The sequence below is a fragment of the Tenrec ecaudatus genome, chromosome 10, assembly GCF_050624435.1.
Source record: "Tenrec ecaudatus isolate mTenEca1 chromosome 10, mTenEca1.hap1, whole genome shotgun sequence".
NCBI lineage: Eukaryota > Metazoa > Chordata > Mammalia > Afrosoricida > Tenrecidae > Tenrec > Tenrec ecaudatus.
Genome location: NC_134539.1, coordinates 16,013,713 through 16,035,242, shown reverse-complemented (window position 1 = coordinate 16,035,242; position 21,530 = coordinate 16,013,713). Strand labels below are relative to the sequence as shown.

At 42.2% G+C, this 21,530-nt stretch overlaps 1 protein-coding gene across 1 annotated transcript in view; it reads right to left on the bottom strand.

Annotated features, from left to right (window-relative positions):
- CCDC171 (coiled-coil domain containing 171) overlaps positions 1-21,530 on the bottom strand; it is a 292,925-nt gene that overhangs the window by 193,023 nt on the left and 78,372 nt on the right. The window contains exons 12-15 of the mRNA XM_075559944.1: positions 16,802-16,904; positions 7,056-7,162; positions 5,209-5,298; positions 3,770-3,970 (exon numbers count right to left, since the gene is read on the bottom strand). Coding sequence (XP_075416059.1) covers positions 3,770-3,970; positions 5,209-5,298; positions 7,056-7,162; positions 16,802-16,904 — 501 coding nt within the window. The remainder of the gene's footprint in view (positions 1-3,769; positions 3,971-5,208; positions 5,299-7,055; positions 7,163-16,801; positions 16,905-21,530) is intronic.

Genomic DNA, 21,530 nt, shown 5'->3' with positions numbered 1-21,530 from the left:
ATTAAAAAAAAAACCTAGAAAGGAATAAAAACACTCAAGTCTCAGATTATTTTCATTTCGATGACTTTTTGTACATTCGAAACAAAGCATACAATAGACTACAGGTATCTCGGTTAGTTCGTGCTGCCGAAACAGAAACGCCCCAAGTGGTGCTGTTAGGTGTCAGTTCCGACTCAGTGACCCTCCATACAACAAAACCCAACCCTGCTGGGGTCCTGCACCCTCCTCACCGGTGTTACGTTTGCACTCACTGCTGCAACCCCTGTCCATCCATACCATCGAGGGTCATCCTCTTTGTCAATGTCCTCTACTTGACCAAGCACGAGGTCCTTTCCAGGGACTGGTCTCTCCAAATAACACACCACAAGGGAGCAGCTTTAACAGACAGAAGTGAATTCCCTCACAGTTTAGGAGACTAGAAGTGCAAATTCTGGGCACCAGCAGTAGTGGAAGGCTCTCTTTGTATAACCTTGGGGGAAAGTCCCTGTCTCCTTTTAACATCTGTGAGCTTCGCACTAACTGGAGATCCACAGGTGCCTGGGCATCTTCTTCCCCTGGGTGTAAGAGGACCTCGGCAGGAGGAGAGAAGCTCAAGGCCACTGTCCCCACCTCCACCTCTCTCCAAAGTCCAGGTCACTTGTAAGAAAAAAGGTGATGCAGACCCTAGGGTGTGGACCAGGGGTGTGATCTCAGTAAGGGTGGTGACTTAAAAGGGAAGGTCAACGATTTCATGGAAATTTTCCATTAGCTTTTCATTTCATTTTCCCACAAACTTTTTGAAGCACCAAGTTCATCCTTGAGGTGACTCAGTGAGTCACTGCCTATAGGTGGCCCTGCCTCATTAACACAGCAAACATAAACTCATCCAATTTTACACCACCTAATCCTGCCCACTAGACAACAAAGCACAGAAGGGAGGGCAGTCAGGTCCCCCCTGACCACGTGTGATATAAGAAGGCTTTGGTTGAGACCCAACTTCCTCAGCCACTCTACAAGGTATCTGAACTCATAGCTTCTAATTCCATCTGTCAGGCAGTATGGTGAGCCTATCATTTCAGATTTGCACTTGCCAAGACAAATATTACTTAGTTTTTTAAAAATTCACCCAGAGAAAACGGAGTTCTTGGACTCTAAGAAAAGTTCCATTAGTCTCTGCTGTGCACGTACACAGTTGCTGGACTTTGGCTCTCATCCTGAGATCCCAGTGTGGTGATGACTGACAGGAAATCCCTCCCTGGCCCCTCGGGTGAAGAAGACAAAGATACAAAATGTGTGGAAGGTTTGTTTCCTCCACTTGAAAGTTAATATAGCATTTGGAAGACTGGGCAGCTGGTAGGTGTATAGACAATCACAAAGTAACAGAGGAAAAAAACAATAAATGGACATGGCTGCCCAAGATATACTTTCCAAACTGTCCATTAGAAAAATATTTTTAAACATTTACTTACTCACATTGCAGTAAGTACCCTGCTCATTGTTGAATGAATGAAATAACTTAGCAATTCTTGCTATGCTGCAGGATTCCACAGAGAACTGACCCACCTCGGACATCTAAGAAGGATTTACTTACTAAAAAGCCCAATGCCTCCCTTACTAAGGTGTTTCACCTTTAATAACGCCCCAAAGCATGGACCTCAAAGACACAGCAATTGGAGAGCTGCAGAGTGAATGTTCTGGGTAGCTCAAATAAGTTCCCTCAAAAATAATAATAGTAATATAATAGATCATTAGAAAAGAAGGCCATTAAAAGGAGAAATATTAAGAGAAAGGGAAAAAAGGAAATTCTAATTAACAGAAAATAGCACATGTAAAAGTTTTGAAAGTAGACATTCTAAGAATTATACATATTTATATGCATCAAAATATATATATCTTTCATTCAAACTTTCATGCCATCTTTCCTTTTTCCAAATACAATCATTTGAAAGCCAAAGGCATTCATTTCGTTGCAATCACAAACCTGAGTGAAGAAATCAAAAGGCTTCATAACTGTACCAGCCTTTCCCTTTCATAAGTAGTTGAAGATGGCTTTTGCATTTTTCAAAATCCTATTAGCTCCAAGTAACCATATGTAATACCCAGGCACTAAAGTGTCCCCTGTCCCCACTTTCCACCAAGCGATGGGGCTCACCCTCAGGATGGCACAGTGAGGGGCTGCTGTGTCCTTTTTTGCTTGGGCTGTGATAAACCAAGCATGACAATCATCCCTGTGGCGTGAAAAAGAAAGAAGTACAACCCTCAAAAACCAAAATCAATTCGCACATGTTGAGCCCAGCCGCAATGCTGCAGACATGCTGACTCTACAACACAGCCAGTCTTCCAGTGCTCTGTATTTTAATCAGTCTCTGATGTGCAGAACAATCCCAAGCCCTTCATGTGGACACAATTTAAAACCGAGCCCGTAAGAAGAGTGGAAAGAATGCTTCCTCTCTACGCTCTTGGCATCCGTGTTCCTATGTGTTACAGTAATGGACTCCGTATGCAAGACACTCAGATAAACCAGCTCCACGCTAACCAGACTAGTCTATGCCCCACGGGAAAAGGAAAATGCAAGCTCACCATTCCATCCACGCAGGGTGATACACAACATGAAAGTTTGGTCATAGGGTTTTAAGAATCACTAATAAATGAAAATGGAGTATAATGTGTGAATTATATGCCAATAAAACTGGTTTGTTTCATTTTTTTAAAGAAAAGAAAATGGATAGGCAACCCTCTGCAGTTTCCAAATTCATGTGTTAATTTTGTGGGCCTTCTTATTTTTGTGAATTTTTAAAATATCCATTATCATAAAGAGCAAGGAGATTATCTATCAACGTCGATGTTATTCTCGTTTTATACACCAGGATGCAAGAAGAACTAAGATTTGGACTTTAGAATGCTTATGTCATTTTTCTTTTTAACAAACAACTGAAAAAGGAAAATGTCAGCAATTTTTTCAGCAAACAGACTAGGAATCCCCGCACAGAGGACAAAAGAGCCACCTCCCCAGTGTCAACAGCCACTAGGTTTTTTTTTTTCCTGGTTTTTACTGTTTTGGTAATATGAACTGAAAAAGAGACATTAATATCACATGGGGAAGAATCCTCACCAAAGAATGCTGAAATATTTAGTAAATTCTTTTTTCCTTATTTGTTCATTTTGGATGCTGGTGCTAAACTTTCATGTATCAAGACTTAAAAGGTAATTTTATACCCTTAGTTATTCCTAGGATTGAGGGGGAGGGAGATCACTTGTGCTTTCTGATGTCACTCAACTTGAAAATGTGCAGTATAAGTTATGTTCCTCAAAAATAAACTGTTTGCCTTCAGTGGAAAAAAACAAACAGGAAAGGAAGGCGTGAAGAGACAGAGCTGTGTGGCGTGGCCAGTCACCACCAGAGTTTGTCACCCGAGGCACCAGGCTCCCAGTCCGGATCTTTGTGGTCACCGAAACCATCTTCCCCCCATACCAGGACTGCAGTAACAGAATGACTTTGTCCTTAGAGAGCTCGCAAAGGCCATCAGGAGAACAGCTCCTAAGAGCACCAAGGAATGTCAGCTGTGCCAGGGCCGGGAGGGCCACACTGCCTGTGTCTCCAAAAGAGGGCAGCGCAAGGACAATGGGGCGACTCGCTTTGCAGCTGTGGGAATCTTTCAAAAGACCCGGCTTAGAACAAAATGTTTGACGTAAATCAGAGAGCCGTGAAAAACAGCCCCTGGAGGCCCGTGGCTGTGAAGCCCAGCGCAATGGCAGGCCCTTCCGGGCAGCATCTGGGCTCGGGCCGTACCTCCGAGTCCTTCTGGAAGGCCTGCGAGAGCTTCTGGAGTTCACCTTCCGACTGGGCCGCCCGGGCCTTCTCTTTCTCCCAGCAGTGCAGCACATTCTGCAGCTCCAGCTTCAAAGTGCTCACTAAAGCATCCCGGTCTGCGCACTTGGTGCGGAGATGGCTTAGCTCTTTGCTGACATCCACCAGTTTCTCCTGCAGGTCCTATTGGAGACACACCACATAGAGAGAACGTAGTCAGGCTGACCCGTGGGGCAGTGGCATGAAATACCTACTCGTTTCATAGCTGAAGAAACTTCCACGCTGCTAAGCATGAAGGTGCTTAACTGAAGTGAGTTTTTTTTTAGCTGAAAATTTTGTTTTAACGTTTACTCACTGAGTCAATTCCGACTCACAGCAACTCTGTGAGACAGAGCAGAACTGCCCCTTTAGTTTTCTGAGACTGTAACTCTTAAAGGGAGTAGAAAGCCTCATCTTTCTCCATCCAGCACAGCGGCTGCTGGTTTTGAGCTGCTGACTTTGCAGTTAGCAACCCAACACATAACCCACTCTGCCACCAGGGCTTCCTTAACATTTACAGAAAATGTTCATAAGATTCCTCTTCCAAAAAGGTTTTTCAAAGGGAGTTTTATTTGTGTGCCATTTTAAAAAACAATTTGGCCAATCAACATTTTTAAAACATTTAATAAGATTTTAAAAATAAATTCCTTAAATCTCATATAAGAACATTTACTTTCTAATGGTATTCTAAATACTAATAGAAATTTCAACTAAGTGATATTAAATTCTGCTGAACTGTTTATTCCTTAGGCTTAGCAAATCCGATTGAAGTGTACCCATGACAAATTCAACATGAGCCAGCACAATAAAATTCCTACAATACTGATCAACCCTGCGAGCTGCCCCGGACCATTTTGCCAAGATGCAGGACATAAAACCGGCGCAGAAAATAAAATTAGCTGTTGTTCTGGACGTTAGCCAGGTGTGGCTGCAGCCCATGGCCAGGCCTGGTGTGCAGAAGCACAAGAGTCCCTCCCTAAAATAATGGAAACTGATGCCAAAGACTGATTACTGATGTACTTACATAAAGCATTCTTAAGACACATCTAATGCTGGGTATTAAGTCTGAAGTCATTCCTTTTTATCTTATGAGATGATAATTATCTGGAAAATAATTTTTTCTTTAACCGGCACACTTTCAAATCAACTTTTATTTTTTTGAATGCCATGCATTATTGTTACTTTGACCAGCAGGGTTTTTTTAATTAGCGTCTTATCCAAATATATCACTGCTCGGCTTTTGGCTAAAAGCCAGTAAAATTTTATCCAATTATATTAATTTAAATAAAGAAAATATGTTTTTTTGGATACCTCTAGTTAAAAACATATTCTGAACAACTGTATTTGTGTCTTAGGATAAAAAGTTCACTAAAACATAATACCTTGACATTTTTAGTGTGCGATTCTATCTTCTGTTTGGTAGAATTAAGTTCACTCGATACTTTTTCCTTAGCATTGTTCATGCTGGTTAGCTGGAGAGAGAGAACACAACTTCTTAACATGTTTCAAGGATGTGTGACTCAAAAGCTCATCTTTAAATGTTTTCTGTGCCCTCCTTAAACAGGAGTGTTTCGAGAATAGTTAACCAGTCTTCATGAAGAATTTCTCTAATTTAAAGAGAAAAGAAAGCATTCAAGCTTAACATGTCAGGGAGGTTCTCGTGCTGTTGCTAGATGTCTGGGCAAAAGACTTCATTCTTACTGTAAACAAATATAACTTTATTCTGAAAATCCAGCTGGACCAAAATGCCAGCAGGCATTTATAAGGGAGGGGGGTGGGGGAGACAGGGCAGGAGCTTGTTCCTCCTGTACATCATGAGGGTCTTCACTGGTCTCCTGCTCCCTATGACAACTTCGGGGTCAGTCACATGCCGTCCTACTGGGAAGCCTGTGGCAGGTCATCAGTTGGTGCTGCTCTGCTTGTGATTTCTTCTCTTTGACAGTTCATTCTTCTTTCTGTCAGACGGCGCTTTCTGCTTCCTCTGCAGTCACCCCCTTGGTCTCCCCACTGCTGTCTCTGGCACTGGCTCACGACAAAGCTCATCGCTAAGCCAAAGCCTGCTGAGTCGACTTTTCAAGTGTGCTCAGGATCATGTGACATCCATCCTCCCAAATAACAATTCGCTGTGGGTCATATGTTCCCAGTTGCCCTGCAGCTTCCAGACCCACGCCTCGCCTTGGAAGAGGTCTGCAAACCACTAACAATGCAGGTTGTCTTGTCTCCCTGGGAAAGACTGGGCAGGACTGCGCCTGATGGAGATTTAATTATTTCAATGGTCACTTCCTTTTGTGACTCTTGAACGCTCACAGAGGACATTCAGAAGACTTACTTGTCCTCCTTTGTTCGCTGCCTTAGACTAAACCAAAACAGCCCTCTTTTTCAAGTGTGAGATGCCATGGTTTCCCAGCCTGGTGTCGCAGGAAAGAAAGCCAGACACAGAAGGCTAACCACCAAATTCCAAGCTATGTGGCTTGTCTCTGGTTCAAACAATCTGCTCTTTCACTAATTGCCTTTAATGTAAGTACTTTCTACGCTCTAATTTGACAACAAGTGACTAAACAAACTTCAATTTTTAAAGCACGTATTCATAAAACATTTTAATACCCAAGAAAATTACTAACCCACACATTAAATAATACAAATGAGATAATAAACAGAAGCACGAGCTTTTTCTGTCAGCAAAGTTAAAGCTCCCAGGCTACATCAAACGGTTATTTGTTTTTAAAAACTTCTAACAACACTGCACTCCCTTTAGAGAATAAAAATTAATTTCTTTCCTTAAGACTTCTTAATTTTTATTGAGATTGCCACAATTTAGAAAAGTCTTAGAATAAAACAGTGACAAAGCCTGAATTTCCACAAGCTATTCCAAACATCGTATAAACACACTAACATTGAAATTCAGCTTAATATTAACTTACTCATATAAATTACCTGCATAGATTGTGCCTCTTTTTAATATAATTAGAATTGACAAATTAAGAAGACCAAGAAGCGACACAATCTAGATCTTTGAAAATAAGAGTGTGATGAAGGGTGGCCTGAGTAAACATAGGGCAAGACTCTAAGCCACAGTTAAAGAATGCGCGATGACAGACACTTTGTTTTTTTCTATCAGTGAAGCTGTCAATTCAATATTCCCAATCTTTTGACCTTTGTAACAAGCAAGGGCTATGTACTGCTGCAGGCCCAGGGCTATATGCGTGGAGCCAAACAGCGCAAGTGTTACCTCATTAGATGCATCTTCCAGCTTGTTCTGGTAATCTGTCAAGGTACGCCTCAAAGTCTCAAGGACGACAGAGAAGCTGGGAGGTTTATCTTTGTCCTTGTGGATGCCTGGAGAAAAATAGAGGATGAAAATAAAGCTCTGAAAGTCACCCAGAGACAAAAGCTAAGCAAACAGTAACAGAGGTATCACAATTAGGTAGAGCTAAAAAAAGGCTTCATGAAACATTGAGTAGAGTCGCATCCTACCCTGTATGCTGCTGGCTAGCCTTCCGAAACAAGTGATCACATTAAAGTTGTAAGATACCAAGTTCAAATTCATGGCTGTTTTCTACCTTAATGAAGCCCACGTTGTAGCTAGTGGCTAGCTCTTTTTCTTTTTTTCCCTCCACATCCACTGAATTTCTGAATAGCTTGCACACACATATTATCCAACAATTAACCAATTTGATAAACTAACATTGTCGCCGGGAGTTAAAACTAACTTGGCCCTTTTGTCTCTGATCAGTAAGGTCTTTCATTCGGCACTGGATTTCTTAAAGCATAAGATCCCAACTCAAGAGCACATCATTTTGTTATGCTTGGAACTGGCTCTTCGATCCTTAAAATTCTCAAGTTACAATGTGAAATAAATACTTTTTTAAACGCTATTATCTACCTAGGTCCACATCATGTTTCAATTAAAACCCTTAAAATTGATACTCGTCGTAAAAATATGTGTAACTTCCACATCATGCCCTCAAACCATTTTCATTTTCTTGTGCCACAACTAAGTTAGTTGAACTAATCAAGGTCGCAGGATCAGATATAGTTAACATATTCAACCCAAAATAATCAAAAGTCTCACTTTAAAGAACACTGTAAGTGTATTGTTTTGTATCTTACTCTTCAAAGAGTGTAAAAAATATATAGAGACCAGATTTAACGTTTAAGCAGCCTTACTGAACACAGTTGACTTTTTCCATTATTTCTCCCTGCTGTATTCCTCAGCCTAAACACTTCAATAGAGAAGGAGGCACACTCATCACCTAAACACTTCAATAGAGAAGGAGGCACACTCATCAGACACGGTTGGTCCTTCCTCCATTCTTTCAGCATTGAGCTATGGAACTCTGGGGGTGTCAGAGGAAGAAAGTATTAATAAAGGCAAAAAGAAATGAGGGGGAAAGAGAACAGAAGATCGCTTACTGATGGAGCCATTTTATTGATCTCGGAATACAGGTGTTACTTGCAATGATGCAGATAGAATTTAAGAAATAGCTTAAACATGCACACAACTTAGGGGTTCTTCAACAGAAGAACAGCATTTCACTCAACCACCAAAGGTAGCGTGGAAACGACATACATCGAGGAAAGAAGAGGGGGCGGGGGAGGCAGGGCTCTGGGGTGTGATAATAGAGGACACAGTGGCCTTGGAAGTGACTGTGAGATGGAGAGACAACTCATTAAAAATTTTATTAAGGGCCTTACCAAATATATGTTTAAAAAATGGCTCTCTTGCACAAGATAAAAAAAAGGAATGTAGAATTCTTTTCTTTTGCTGCTACACAAGGAGGCTATGAATAAATCATTGAAGGACACTCGGGAAATATGCTGGCGTTCACAATAATGGAGAAAGAAGCGTCCTCTTCAATTCAGAAGAATAAAATCACCTTCGTTTGAGTGTTGAGGGGCAAGGGGACAAAATGCCTTCTCCTTACTGACCTTTGCACATGCTTATATTCTATACAAAATAAACTGAAAATATTTGCACAATGAAGTTCAGATGTAGTGCAAAGTCTGCTTGATGTCCCAGCTTCATCGATTATAAAAAGAAATATTTACTGGCCCTTTAACGGGACACGATGCTTGAAAATAAAAATGAAAAGGTCACTCTGGGCCGGGGACCCCACTGACTGATTTTATTTAACTTAATAATATTCTTATCACTGCACTATCACCCCCAAATCATGGACTCGTAAAGCTATGCTATGAAGAGGTTAGAACAGTGACCACAGTGAACTCCTCAGGGGTCAAAGTCCAAATGAAGACCCGACGTTGTCAAGAAAACTTTATAGCTCATTAAGTAGTTAGGAGGCGGGCTGTGATCCGCATGGTCGGCAGTTCAAAACCACCAGCAGCTCCTCAGGAGAACTGGGTTTTCTCCTCCCGTCAACAGTGACAGTCTTGGAAACCCACAGGGGGTCACTCTGAGTCAACATGGACTCCATGGCAAGTGAGTTTGGTTTGGTTGGAAGACCAACTCAAAATCGTCACACACACAACCCCTCTCTCTTACCCTTCACGCGTGTCTCTGTGGTGGGCGCCAGCTGTTCGTCACTTCACTTCTACCTGGCTCTCTCTCTGCGCTCTTCAGCAGGTGTCAATTCTGGGTGAGCTCCCGCCAGGCTTTTTTAGAAGTTTAGCTTACCGACTTGAGGAAGCAGTGAGATGAGAGAAAAGGCTCCAAGCCGTCTTTTACCTGTGTCCTTTCCACCTCAACTCTGCTAGTTGTTTTTCCAGGTCTCACAGTTTTCCATCTTGGACAGCCTGCAGGCATAGCACTCTTCATTCTCTTGATTTAGTGGGAAATAAATATTTGACTTTTCCTTCTCTGACAGGGAGTTCTTTTTGTAAGTCTTAGTGGGATACGTTTTAGGTGACTCGGATATAAACTACTTTTTTAAATTATGCATTATATAGGGATTTATAAATTCAGACTATCCACTCTGAAATCAACAGTCAGACCACTCATCAACTCATCCCTCCCTGTCTCCCACCCTCCCCTGAGATCTCTGTTCCATCGCATGGGCCTCCATCCTCTTTTACACCCAAGTCTTCTAGTCCATTGTTCACCTTCCCTCCCTGACCCGCCATCCCATGGGAAACTCCAGTCTGTTGCCTTTGGTATGCCAGTGTTTGTAGTGGTCTCATACTGTGTTGACTGAAGAAACAAACTCATGGACACTCATATGTATAAGAAAGGGCTTTATATCAAAGAATAATTGTATATTAAGAAAACATCCCAGCCCAGTCCAGATCAAGTCCATAAGTCCGATATTAACCCACATGTCTGATACCAGTCTGTAAGCTCCTCTTCAGACTCATGCAACACATGCAATGACACTGAATGCAGGAAGATCACAGGCCAGTGGGTGGAAAGTCTTGTGAATCCAGTAATGGAAGCATCTCAGCTCTGGCAGAGGTCTCCACGTGGCTCCATGTGTCTTCTCAGCAGGAAGACAAAACAAAGAGAATGTGTCTGGCCTCCAGTGAGCTATTTATCTACACCTCCAAATGAGGTCATGAAGCTGCGACCTGATTGGCAGGCTAGACTCCATCCCTTCACAAGTTGACAGGAGATTATGTAACTGCCACGCATACCATATTAGGCCTTTCGTGAGTGGCGAGCTCCCTCTTCATAATGTTCTCCAGGCCTCTTCATGTGGGAGTTGCCCCATGGGCTCACCATTGTTTCTCAGTGATGCTGAGTATGTGTCGTGCGTATGTACCAACACTTCTTTGTCCAATGTTATACTGATGGGCTTGGGGCTGCTTCCAACATTCTGCTATTGTGAACAGTGCTCCAATGAACATGGCAGCGTGTGCCCATGTTCTGTCTCTTACTTCTTTAGGACATATAATCAGCAGAGGTACTGCTGATTCGTACGTATGGGATCTCTATTCCCAGTTGTTTTAGGTGGCGCAATATTGCTTTCCACAATGGCTGCAGATCCACCAGTCCCTTGGTGCCGCCTTCAGCATTTGTGGTTTCCTGTTTTTCTTTTTAATTAGACTGTCTGGCATTGTCAGTGTAAGGTGAGTTCACATTGTTTTGAATTGCATCTTCCAAGGGCTACTGACCATGAATATTTTTTCATGTGTTGGTTAGTCATTTTAATGACATTTAATACTCAACTGTCTGTTCATATCTTTGGGCATTTTTAACGGTAGTGTTTTCTTTATTGAGGTACTGCAGTTGTCCACTGTGTTGTCAAACTACTTTTTGAGCTGTTGTTATAATCTCCACAGCCCACCATTGCACAAGAGACATGGAGTTCTAAAGACTGAAGTAGGTCTACTTCCTCCACCATCTCCGCTATCCTCTGGTGTATTCCAATCTCCCAAAAGGGTGTAATTGCAAACAATGAGAGGTAATATAAGACAAAAAAGCAGGCTACTTTTTAAAATATATGTTTTTAAATACATTGTAGAACATGAAAAGTCATCCTCAAAACAGATAAAAGTCATAAATCATTGTTAAATGGTGATTTCTGATCATCCGGTAAAAATTGGATAGCAAACTTAAAATGTTTTTTAACCTGATAAAATCTACACATTGAATTCGCATTGATGACTAAGAAAATTCAGCTTTCTTTTTAGAAACCGTATATGTAAACATTGTGTTGGTGTGTTACCTTGTCTTCTTCACTGTGTTCATGAGTAAACGTCCCGTTATTGTTCAAGGAGTAGTATCAGATCTGGAATTTCTAAGGAAAGGGCTCATAATTGTTCTAACATATGGAGAAGATTTATTATGCAAGTCCTGATCATCCATCCAAAAAAACACTCCCTTCACCACGGCTTGAGAAGTACATTGATGAGAAGAGCCGTGGCATACTCGATAAGCCGTGTGTGTTAGAAGGCCAAGAGTAACAGTGGGAAATGGTGCCACCAAACTGGGCTCCCTGCATCCATTGAGGATGGTCGGATCCCGAGTGGCAGAAGTCAAGGAGTTGCACCTACACTTCAGAGACAAACTAGCAGAAGTGTGAAGTGAAAGAAAATCAAATCTCTGGGTCAAGTCTTAAGGAACCCTGGTGGCATAGGAAGTTACAAGTTGGGCTGCAACACTAGTAGTTCAAAACCACCAGCTACTCTGCAAGAGAAAGATGAGGCTTTCTGTTCCCATAGAGATTCATAGTCTCTGAAACCCACAGGGACAGTCCTGTAGGGGGGTTCACTCTGAGTCAGAATGGACTCAATGGCAGTGAGTTTAGTTTGGGTTTTAGGTCCCGTCTAGATCAAATTCCAGGTTCTGCACCATTCGTACAGTAGCTATGAGCTCCATGTGAAGTTGAAATTAATATACAAATTAAATTAAATTTTCAATTTCTCAATCACTCTAGCCACATGTGATTATTAGTTGCTATGCATATTAGATAGCAAAGATCACATTTCCATGATCACAGATCCAATTACTAGTTCACAGGAAATCTATAAAACAAAAAAGCAGGCCATCAGAAAAACCCAAGCTGTAAAACTCTTGAGACAAATGATACCATTTTTGACTAAAAAGTTTCAATAAATAAAAAAATATATATGTGAAAAAGAAAAGATGGAAGGAGGAAGCAATAGATTTTTTAAATTAGAATATTTTAAAACTTTAAGATACATGAGAATTCATACCCTATTTATAGAGAAACCTATGGAACTGAAGAATAACTGTAAAGAAAGAAAATCTTGGCAAATAAAAACAAGACAGAAATCCAAAGAAAATAGAACACAAAGATTACAAAAGGTAGTTGGAAAATAGTAGCAATCAATACAAAGTGAAATAAGGCCTATCCGCCCTTTATTCTCACTATTAGCTATCTTTAACATACTCTGAGTCAATGAAGCATATTCTAACTTTCAACTAAAACATTCCTCTCAAAAAAAAACAAACTCACTGTCCTTGAGTCGATCCCAACTCAGTGACCTGTAGGTTATGCGTGGGGCTGTTACCACAAGGACAGCAGTTCCAACCAACCAGCCAATCTGCAGGAAAAAGAAGGGGTTTCCTGCCTCAGAAGCCCAAAGAGGTAAATCTGCTGTGTCCTCTAAGGTCACTATGAGCTGATGTAGGTACTGCTAGAAATGCCTAAAACCAAACTGTCTGGCATTCCTTGTATTACAAAGCCAGTGAATAATGGTTTGGCACTGATTCCTGATGCCATTCCAGAATACTGAGCCCTCTTAATAAAGTTACTCTCTTGGGTTCCAGAACTGAAGGTAGGAGCAACAAAAGGAGCCCTGGTGGCATAGTGGTTACACAGTGGGCTGCCAACTGCAAGGGCAGCAGTTCAAAACCACCAGCCACTCCTTTGGAGAAAGACTACCCCGTTAAGTCTTACACTCTTGGAAATTCACAGGGGCAATTCTTCATTGTCTTATCCGGTCACTGAGAGTCATCATCAACTCACTGGCAGTGCATAAAGGCAACAGATGATGTCACTATATTCTAAGGCCCCTCTCTTTAAATATAAATTTAAATCTTGAAGGTCAATTCCAACTGATAGTAACCCTACAGGACAGAGTAGAACTGCCCCATAGGATTTCCATGAGTGTAATCTCCACACAGGCAGATCACCACGTCTTCCTCCTGCTGAGAGGCTGACTAGTTTGAATTACTTTGCGGTTAGCAATGAAGTGCTTAGTTGTGGCACCACTATATAAATGTGTTTGCATATGTAATATGTACATCCCTCATGTACATATATATGGTTATATATTGTGTATGTGTGTATATATAGATGTATATGTGTATACTTTAACAGACACATAAACATATAGAAGAGGAATCAAAAAGTTCACAGGAAAATGTCATTATCTTTCCATTCCAATTTTCCACAAAATTTTAAGGCTTCTAGTATATATGTGTGTATATAACATACATATTCACACACACACACACACAATACACATACAAATAATTTCCTAAAAGAAAGGCTAAAGATCGGAAGGCTCTCAGTCAACATGAAGTTAACCACCCCGAGGAAGACCCAGGACTGAACCACAGAAAACCTTTCTTTCATGAACCCATGAAGGAAAAGTCACATTGCAGATGTGTGCTAACCCCTCAGGCAGAGATGAAACTGTCCTAAAGGAAATGCTTGAGGCAGAAAGGCTGCATGGCTTCAAAGAGTGAAAGGATTTACTTTCTCCCCCGCCCCCCCCTCTCTCCTATAAGAATTTCCACCAGGAAAGAAGTGAGACATGAGGAGCTGAAGTACTCCAGTTTCAATGAAAAGTAGAGAGCAAATAGGGAGAATCGGAATTGATAGTGATGCTGTATATACAATTCTTTTTAAGAGATTGAACTATGGGAGCGTATGATATGTGAATACCACGTCACGAAAACCAAGTGCCGTCTGGTCACCATGGGTGAAGGAGGACGAGTTTTTGCTTTGCTGAGCAAAAGCACTGTGTTCATGTTCACGGTGGTGGAAAAATGTGGAGAGCAATGTCAGTCATGGCTGCACAACAACCAGAGGACACTCAGTGGCACTGACTTATTCGTGTAGAAACTGTTGAATTGGAGAAGGGTTTGTTGTGCATATTTTTGTCAGAATTGAAAAAATACATGAATAACAATGAGTACGGAGAAAAAGAAAATGTTCTAAAATTGATTGTGGTAAAGACTGTACAACTCTTCTTGGTATGGCTGTACTACCGAGTTGCATGAGGGTGGCGTGCCAATGAAACTGCAAACACATGTCCCTGGTTAAGTTTTAAGTAAACCCTGTGTCTTATCTAATGATAGCCGGCGACCAAAATGACATCCCAGATAAACCATGTGCAAGTGTACATCTTTGACCGTGAGACCCATCTGGGGACAGCCATGTGGGCTGCTGCCACCGAGAAAGGCTTCATGACCACGACCACCGTCACCTCCACCGTGAGAACGTGAATAGACCCTCAGCCCCATATGGATTCAGGCACGCTTTAATTCAACAAATGTTGGAGCGCCTGCTTTGTACCAAGTCCTGATCTAGGTGCTTACAGTACATTAACAAGGGAAAGAGGCCGAGCTCCTCGCCCTTCTGGGGCTCAGGTGTAAGAATAAAGCCACTGCAAAGTACATCAGCAGTGTCTGACAGCACTGAAAGCAGGGGGGCGGAATGCATAAAGTGCGGCCATGGGAGTACATAATGCAGACAAGGTGAGGTGGAGCACAGCCTTGGAAGATGGGAGACCGCCAGTGAGGCGGGATGTCAGGGATAAAGAACTTGATGAAGGAATAGCCAGCATGTCCACCCCCAAGACAAAAGCCTGCTTAGCATTTCCAAGAAACGGCAGGGACTCCCAAAAAAGTTCACCACAGAATTACCATATGACCCAACAATTACACTCGAACGTACGGGCCAGAAAACAAACAAATGCAGGGACTCCGACAGGATCCCGCACACCACTGTTCGCGGCCGCATTGTCCACCACAGCCAAGGGGTACAAACAACTGTGTCCATCAACACACGCGTGAGTGGATAAACAATATGTGTTCTACCTGCGCAATGGAATATTAGTTCACCATAAAAAGAGAAGTTCCGATAGATGCTATGACCCAAATGAGCCTGGAAAACATCATGCCTTGTGAAGCGAGGCAGCCACAAAGGACAAATCCTAGAGGGGTCCCCTTAGATGAAATGTCTAGATTGCTAACTGTACAGAGGCACAGAGCGGACGTGAGGTCACCAGGCTGAGGGGGGAGAGAGAGGAGCCAGTGCTCCAAGAATACAGAGTGCTGCGTGGAGAGAGGAAAGGTTTTGGAAACTAACAGTGATGGTGGTTGCACAAAACTGGAGGCGTGATGAAGGCTGCTTGGGAAAAGACTGTGCACATCAAAGTGGTTAAAATGACAAATTTATGTTGTGGGTATTTTACCACAATAAGAAGAAAGAAAGAAAGAAAGAGAGAGAGAGAGAGAGAGAGAGAGAGAGAGAGAGAGAGAGAGAGAGAGAGAGAGAGAAAGAGAGAGAGAAGGAAGGAAGAAAAGAAAGAAAGAATCAGCAGAGATCAAAGAGAGAGGAAAGAGGAGCGTGGGGTCATGAGGCTAAAGGCAGCCCACAGAGGGATCTACAAATCATTGCTCACTCGGGCTCCTGCTCTGCCTCTAAACTGCAAAGGATCACTCTGTATAGTTAGAGAGAAAACATTAGAGGCAGCAAGGGTGGGAGCAGGGAGAATAATTAGGAAGAGGTTGGGAGGTTGGAGGCAACAGAAAACAAGGTGGAAAAGGTCACACTGGTCACAGGACAGGAGATCAACCAAATTCTCTAAATTAAGTAAACTGTTGAATTTCTTGGACTAATGGAAATTTTGTCCCGCTACATAAAGATCAGCTGGTGGGTCAGACTTATTTCAGAACGAATTCTTAATGCAGAAGATCACAAAATTCTCAAGAGAGTAGAAATCATGGGCAGCGGCATCCATGACTAACATTTTGCTAGATCCCCAAATATGTCTACCTGATATACAACTTATTCTATTAAGAGGGTTAATACTAAATCCAAAACATTTCTCCTAAGCATTCTTATCTGAAGAGCATGTGTGCAAGGTAATGGGAATCGAATGGGAAAGAGCCGGTTCACAACATGCACTGTGCTACAGCCTGTGTCCTGCACAACCTTTGGAATGCATGACCTTTAAGTTGCTGAAGGTTGCCTCAGAATTTGGCTCAGTTTGATGGAAACATCTGTTCCCCTTGCAGGTAGACTGTAAGGACTTTTTTCTCAGTTGGATTCAGAACACAGCAAGTGAGCCCTTGTCTGTCCAATCACACAGACCCCAACCCTTGTAAATCAAGTTCAGCGAGGACAACAGCAGGTCCCCATTCCGTCACCCTTTCTCAGCCAGCTAGGCCAACTGACCGCTGTGAGAACTGCCCTGATCATGTCATCAAATCAAAGCATGTTGAGATGAGGGACTACAAGAGGCATCTGCACGATGCCCCAAGTGTCGTGACTTTGGAACACTGACAGATGCATCTGTCATCTTACACCTTCAACTAACCTGATGTCCACTGGCCCGACACAGAAAAGCTGTCCAAGATCGATTCCAATTCTTTCACATTATTTTCACATGTCTCTACTAGGAAGGCCTGGTGCTTCTTAGCCTTTTTAATTAGGGGGAAAAAAAGACATGTAAAAAGGTCAAGTATTATACAAGCTACAGATTTTTTGTATAGACATATACAGCACAATTAAGTATAAAAAGCTATCAAAATCTTTTATTAAAAAGCCTCCTCTGTCTGAATCGTGCCTTTTACTTGGCTTATTGTAACACTACCAGGTCTCATTAGCAATTTATTGAGGACTTACCACTGCCTAGTATATATTTTATATAGTTGTTCTTCTTTAATCATTTTATTGGGGACTCATACAACTCTTATCACAATCCATACATCCATCCATCGTGTCAAGCACATTTTTACATTTGTTGCCATCATCATTCTGAAAACATTTTCTTTCTACTTAAGCGATTGGTATCAGCTCATTATTTCCCCCTCCCTCCCTGCCCCCCAAACCCTTGATAATTTATAAATTATGATTATTTTGTCATGTCTTACACTGTCCACTGTCTCTCTTCACCCACTTTTTTTTTCGTCCCTCTGGGAGGGGGTTATACGTAGATCCTTGTGATCAGTTCCCCCTTTCTACCACACCTTCCCTCCACTCTCCAAGTATCGCTACTCTCACCACTGGTCCTGAGGGGTTCATCTGCCCTGGATTCCCTGTGTTTCCAGTTCCTATCTGTACCAGTGTACATCCTAGTCTAGCCAGATTTGTAAGGTAGAATTGGGACCATGATAGTGTGGGGAGGAAGCATTAAAGAACTAGAGGAAAGCTGTATGTTTCATCGGTGCTACACTGCACCCTGACTGGCTCGTCTCCTTCCCGCGACCCTTCTGTAAAGGGATGTCCAGTTACCTACAGATGGGTTTTGGGTCCCCACTCCGCACTCCCCCTCATTCACAATATGATTTTTTGTTCTTTGATGCCTGATACCTGATCCCATCAACACCTCATGATCACACAGGCTGGTGTGCTTCTTCCATTTGGGTTTTGTTGCTTCTCAGCTAGATGGCCGCTTCTTTATCTTCAATCCTATAGGACCCCAGACTCTATATCTTTTGATAGCCGGGCACCATCAACTTTCTTCACATTTGCTTATGCTTTGTCTTCAGCGATCGTGTCGGGAAGGTGAGCATCATGGAATGCCAGTTTAATAGAACAAAGTGTCCTTGCACTGAGGGAGTACTTGAGTGGAGGCCCAGTGTCCAGCGTAGCAGTTGTTTTTATCCTCACAACAACCGCATGGGGGAAAGTCTATTGTTATTATTATTAATTATTACCCTGATTTTATAGGGGGGAAATGCAGACACAAAGAAGTTAAGGAAAACAGGAAAAGTCAGCACGTGCAGTTCTGTGGTGAACTGTCAGGTGGCACTGAGAAGGAAAACCTAAGAACAATACGAGGGACTGCAGCCGTCTCCTCGAGAAGTGACTGCATTACCAGGAGAGTTGGGAGCTGGGTGGGGGAGAAGGACGGTTGGCAGGAGTCAGTGTTCTGGAAAAGTAATTAGAAAATAGAATGGCCAAACCTTGGTACTATTGCATTGGGTGAGACTGCCTGGACTGAAATGAATTAGACTGGAATAGAATGAGTTGGATGGGAAGAGGCAAGACCGAACCAAAAGTTGACCCTGGAGTTGTTGCATGGATCTCAGCCTTTGACTGAAAGCAAAGGAGATAGAAAAACTCGTTTGGGCTGTTTTTATGCGTTGACCCACGAGTTTGCACTTGGCAGGGGCTATGAAGCAAAAGTGCCTTTTGATCATAGTCCATTACAAATCTTATAAGATATTCCCAGAAGCACTACAATGACTGGTTTTTAAAAAGAAAAACAGGCTCTCAATAACATTGTATGAACAAGTAACAAATAAAATAGTTAAATACAAGATACATGCTTAGTACCAGCTTAATTTAAAGTTGCAAACTAAATTCCTATTTCAACAATCATTCTTCTTGTAAGACTCGATGCTTGATTATGGCCTGGTACATGGGATTGGAGTTGTTTCATTATACTGTGTGAGCCATACTTCTCCCATTAATTCATAATCAGGTTAGCCTGTAAGCATATAAACTCAGATAAAATGGCTCACTGGCGTGACGAAATCATCCCCGTCATTCAAAAATTCCCTTTCTTTCAAACCCAAGAAAACAATGAAACATCTATATTTGGATTTGGAGTCATAGATGCAGCTAATTACTAGTTTTCAAGAGAATAACGGAGAGATTTAGGATCTACAACAGACTGTCCTATTTACAGCCCTAATTTATAAGTGCTAGACCAAACTATACTGCTAATCCCTATTTGAGTTCTGGGTTTCCTGAGGTCTAGAATATAAAATGCTAAATGAGTCTTTGGAAACTTTGACTAGCTAAAAGAATATTATGGTACGTAAAAATATTTTGCTGCATATATGTTCCAGTTCATACATACATAGGTTTATTCTAAACAAACCATGTTTAATCAGGTCTCTGTGAACAGTATGGCTGCTGAGAAGTTCTCTTAAGCACACGAGTCTTTTTTTACTCATGAATCTTAGTTTTAATAATGTATGCTTCCACAAGAATGTCTTTCATATACAATCATTTTCTATTTTTCCAGTGGATATTTTCTTTTTTTATATATCATTTTATTAGCTTATACAACTCTTATCACAATCCATACATACATCAACTGTGTAAAGCACATTTGTACATTCATTGCCCTCATCATTCTCAAAACATTTGCTCTCCACCTAAGGCCTTGGCATCAGCTCCTCATTATTCTCCTCCCTCCCCGCATCCTCCACCCTCATGAACTCTTGATAATTTACAAATTATTATTTTGTCATATCTTTCCCTGTCATAGGTAGATCCTTGTTATCGGCTCCCCCTTAAAACCCACCCTCCCTCCAAACTCCCAGTATCGCCACTCACACCACTGGTCCTGAAGGGATCATCCGCCCTGGATTCCCTGTGTTTCCAGTTCCTATCTGTACCAGTGTACATACTCTGGTCTAGCCATATTTGTAAGGTAGAATTGGGATCATGATGGTGGAGGGAAGTATTTAAGAACTAGAGGAAAGTTGTATTTTTTTAATTAATAAATATTTTATTGGGGCTCATACAACTCTTATCACAATCCATACATACAACAATTGAGAAAAGCACCCTTATACGTTCATTGCCCTCATCATTCTCAAAATTCACCTTCCACTTGAGTTCCTGGAATCAGCACGGTTTCTTTTTTTCCCCTCCTCCTCCCTCCCCGCTCCCCCCTTCCCCCTGCACCCTTAATAGTTTATAAATAATTATTTTATCTTATCTTACACTGCCCGGCGTCTCACCTCACCCACCTTCCCATTGCCCATCTCCCTGAGAGGAGGTTACCCCTAGATCTCCAAGATCGGTTCTCCCTTTCTACATCCCCTTCCCTCCTGGTGTCGCCACTTCCACCGCTGGTCCTGAGGGGTTCATCCGTCCTAGATTCCCTGTGTTTCCAGATCCCTACTGCACCGCTGTACATCCTCTGATCTAAATAGGTCCGCAAGGTAGAATTGGGGTCATGATAATTGGGAGGGGAGGAAGCGTTCAAGAACTAGAGGAAGGTTTTGAGTTTCATTGTTGCTACACTGAACCCTGAGTGACACATCTCCTCCCCACTACCCCTCTGCAAGGGATGTCCAGTTGTCTACAGATGGGCATTGGGTCCCCATCACGCACTCCCCGTCATTCACGGTTATGTGATTCCCACCCCCACCCCTGCCTTTGTTGTTTGAGACCTGGTCTCCTCTGCCCTTCATGATCACCCATGTTGGTATGCTGCTTCCGTGTGGGGGAAAGTTGTATTTTTCATTGTTGCTACATCGCACCCTGATTAGCTCGCTACCTCTCTGAGACCCTTCTGTAAGGGGATGTCCAGTGACCTACAGATGGGCTTTGGGTCTCCACTCTGCACTCCCCACCTCATTCACAATATGATTTTTTTGTTCTGATGATGCCTGATACCTGATCCCTTCAACACCTTGTGATTGCACAGGCTGGTGTGCTTCTTCCATGTGGGCTTTGTTACCTCTGAGCTAGATGGCCGCTTGTTTAACTTCAAGCCTTTAAGACACCAGACACTATCTCTTTTGATAGGCGGGCACCATCAGCTTTCTTCACCACATTTGCTTATGCACCCATTTGTCTTCAGCAATCGTATCGGAATTGAGCACACAATATGATTTTTTTTTGTTTGATGCCTGATAACTGATCCTTTCGGCACCTCATGATCACACAGGTTGGTGTGCTTCTTCCATGTGGGCTTTGTTGCTTCTCAGCTAGATGACCGCTTGTTTACCTTCAAGCATTTAAGACCCCAGATGCTATATCTCTTGATAGCCGGGCACCATTAGCTTCTTGCACCACATTTGCTTATTCACCCGCTTTGTCTTCAGTGATTGTGTCAGAAAGGTGAGTATCATAGAATGCCAATTTAATAGAAGAAAGTATTCTTACATTGAGGGAGTACTTGAGTGAAGGCCCAATGCCCTTCTGCTACCTTAATACTAAACCTACAAATATATGCACATAGATCTATTTCCCTATCCTCATATATAAATATCTTTACATATGTACTTGCCTTTATTTAGACCTCTATAAATGCCCTTTGCCTCCTAGCTCTTTCCTCTAGTTCCTTTAACTTTCCT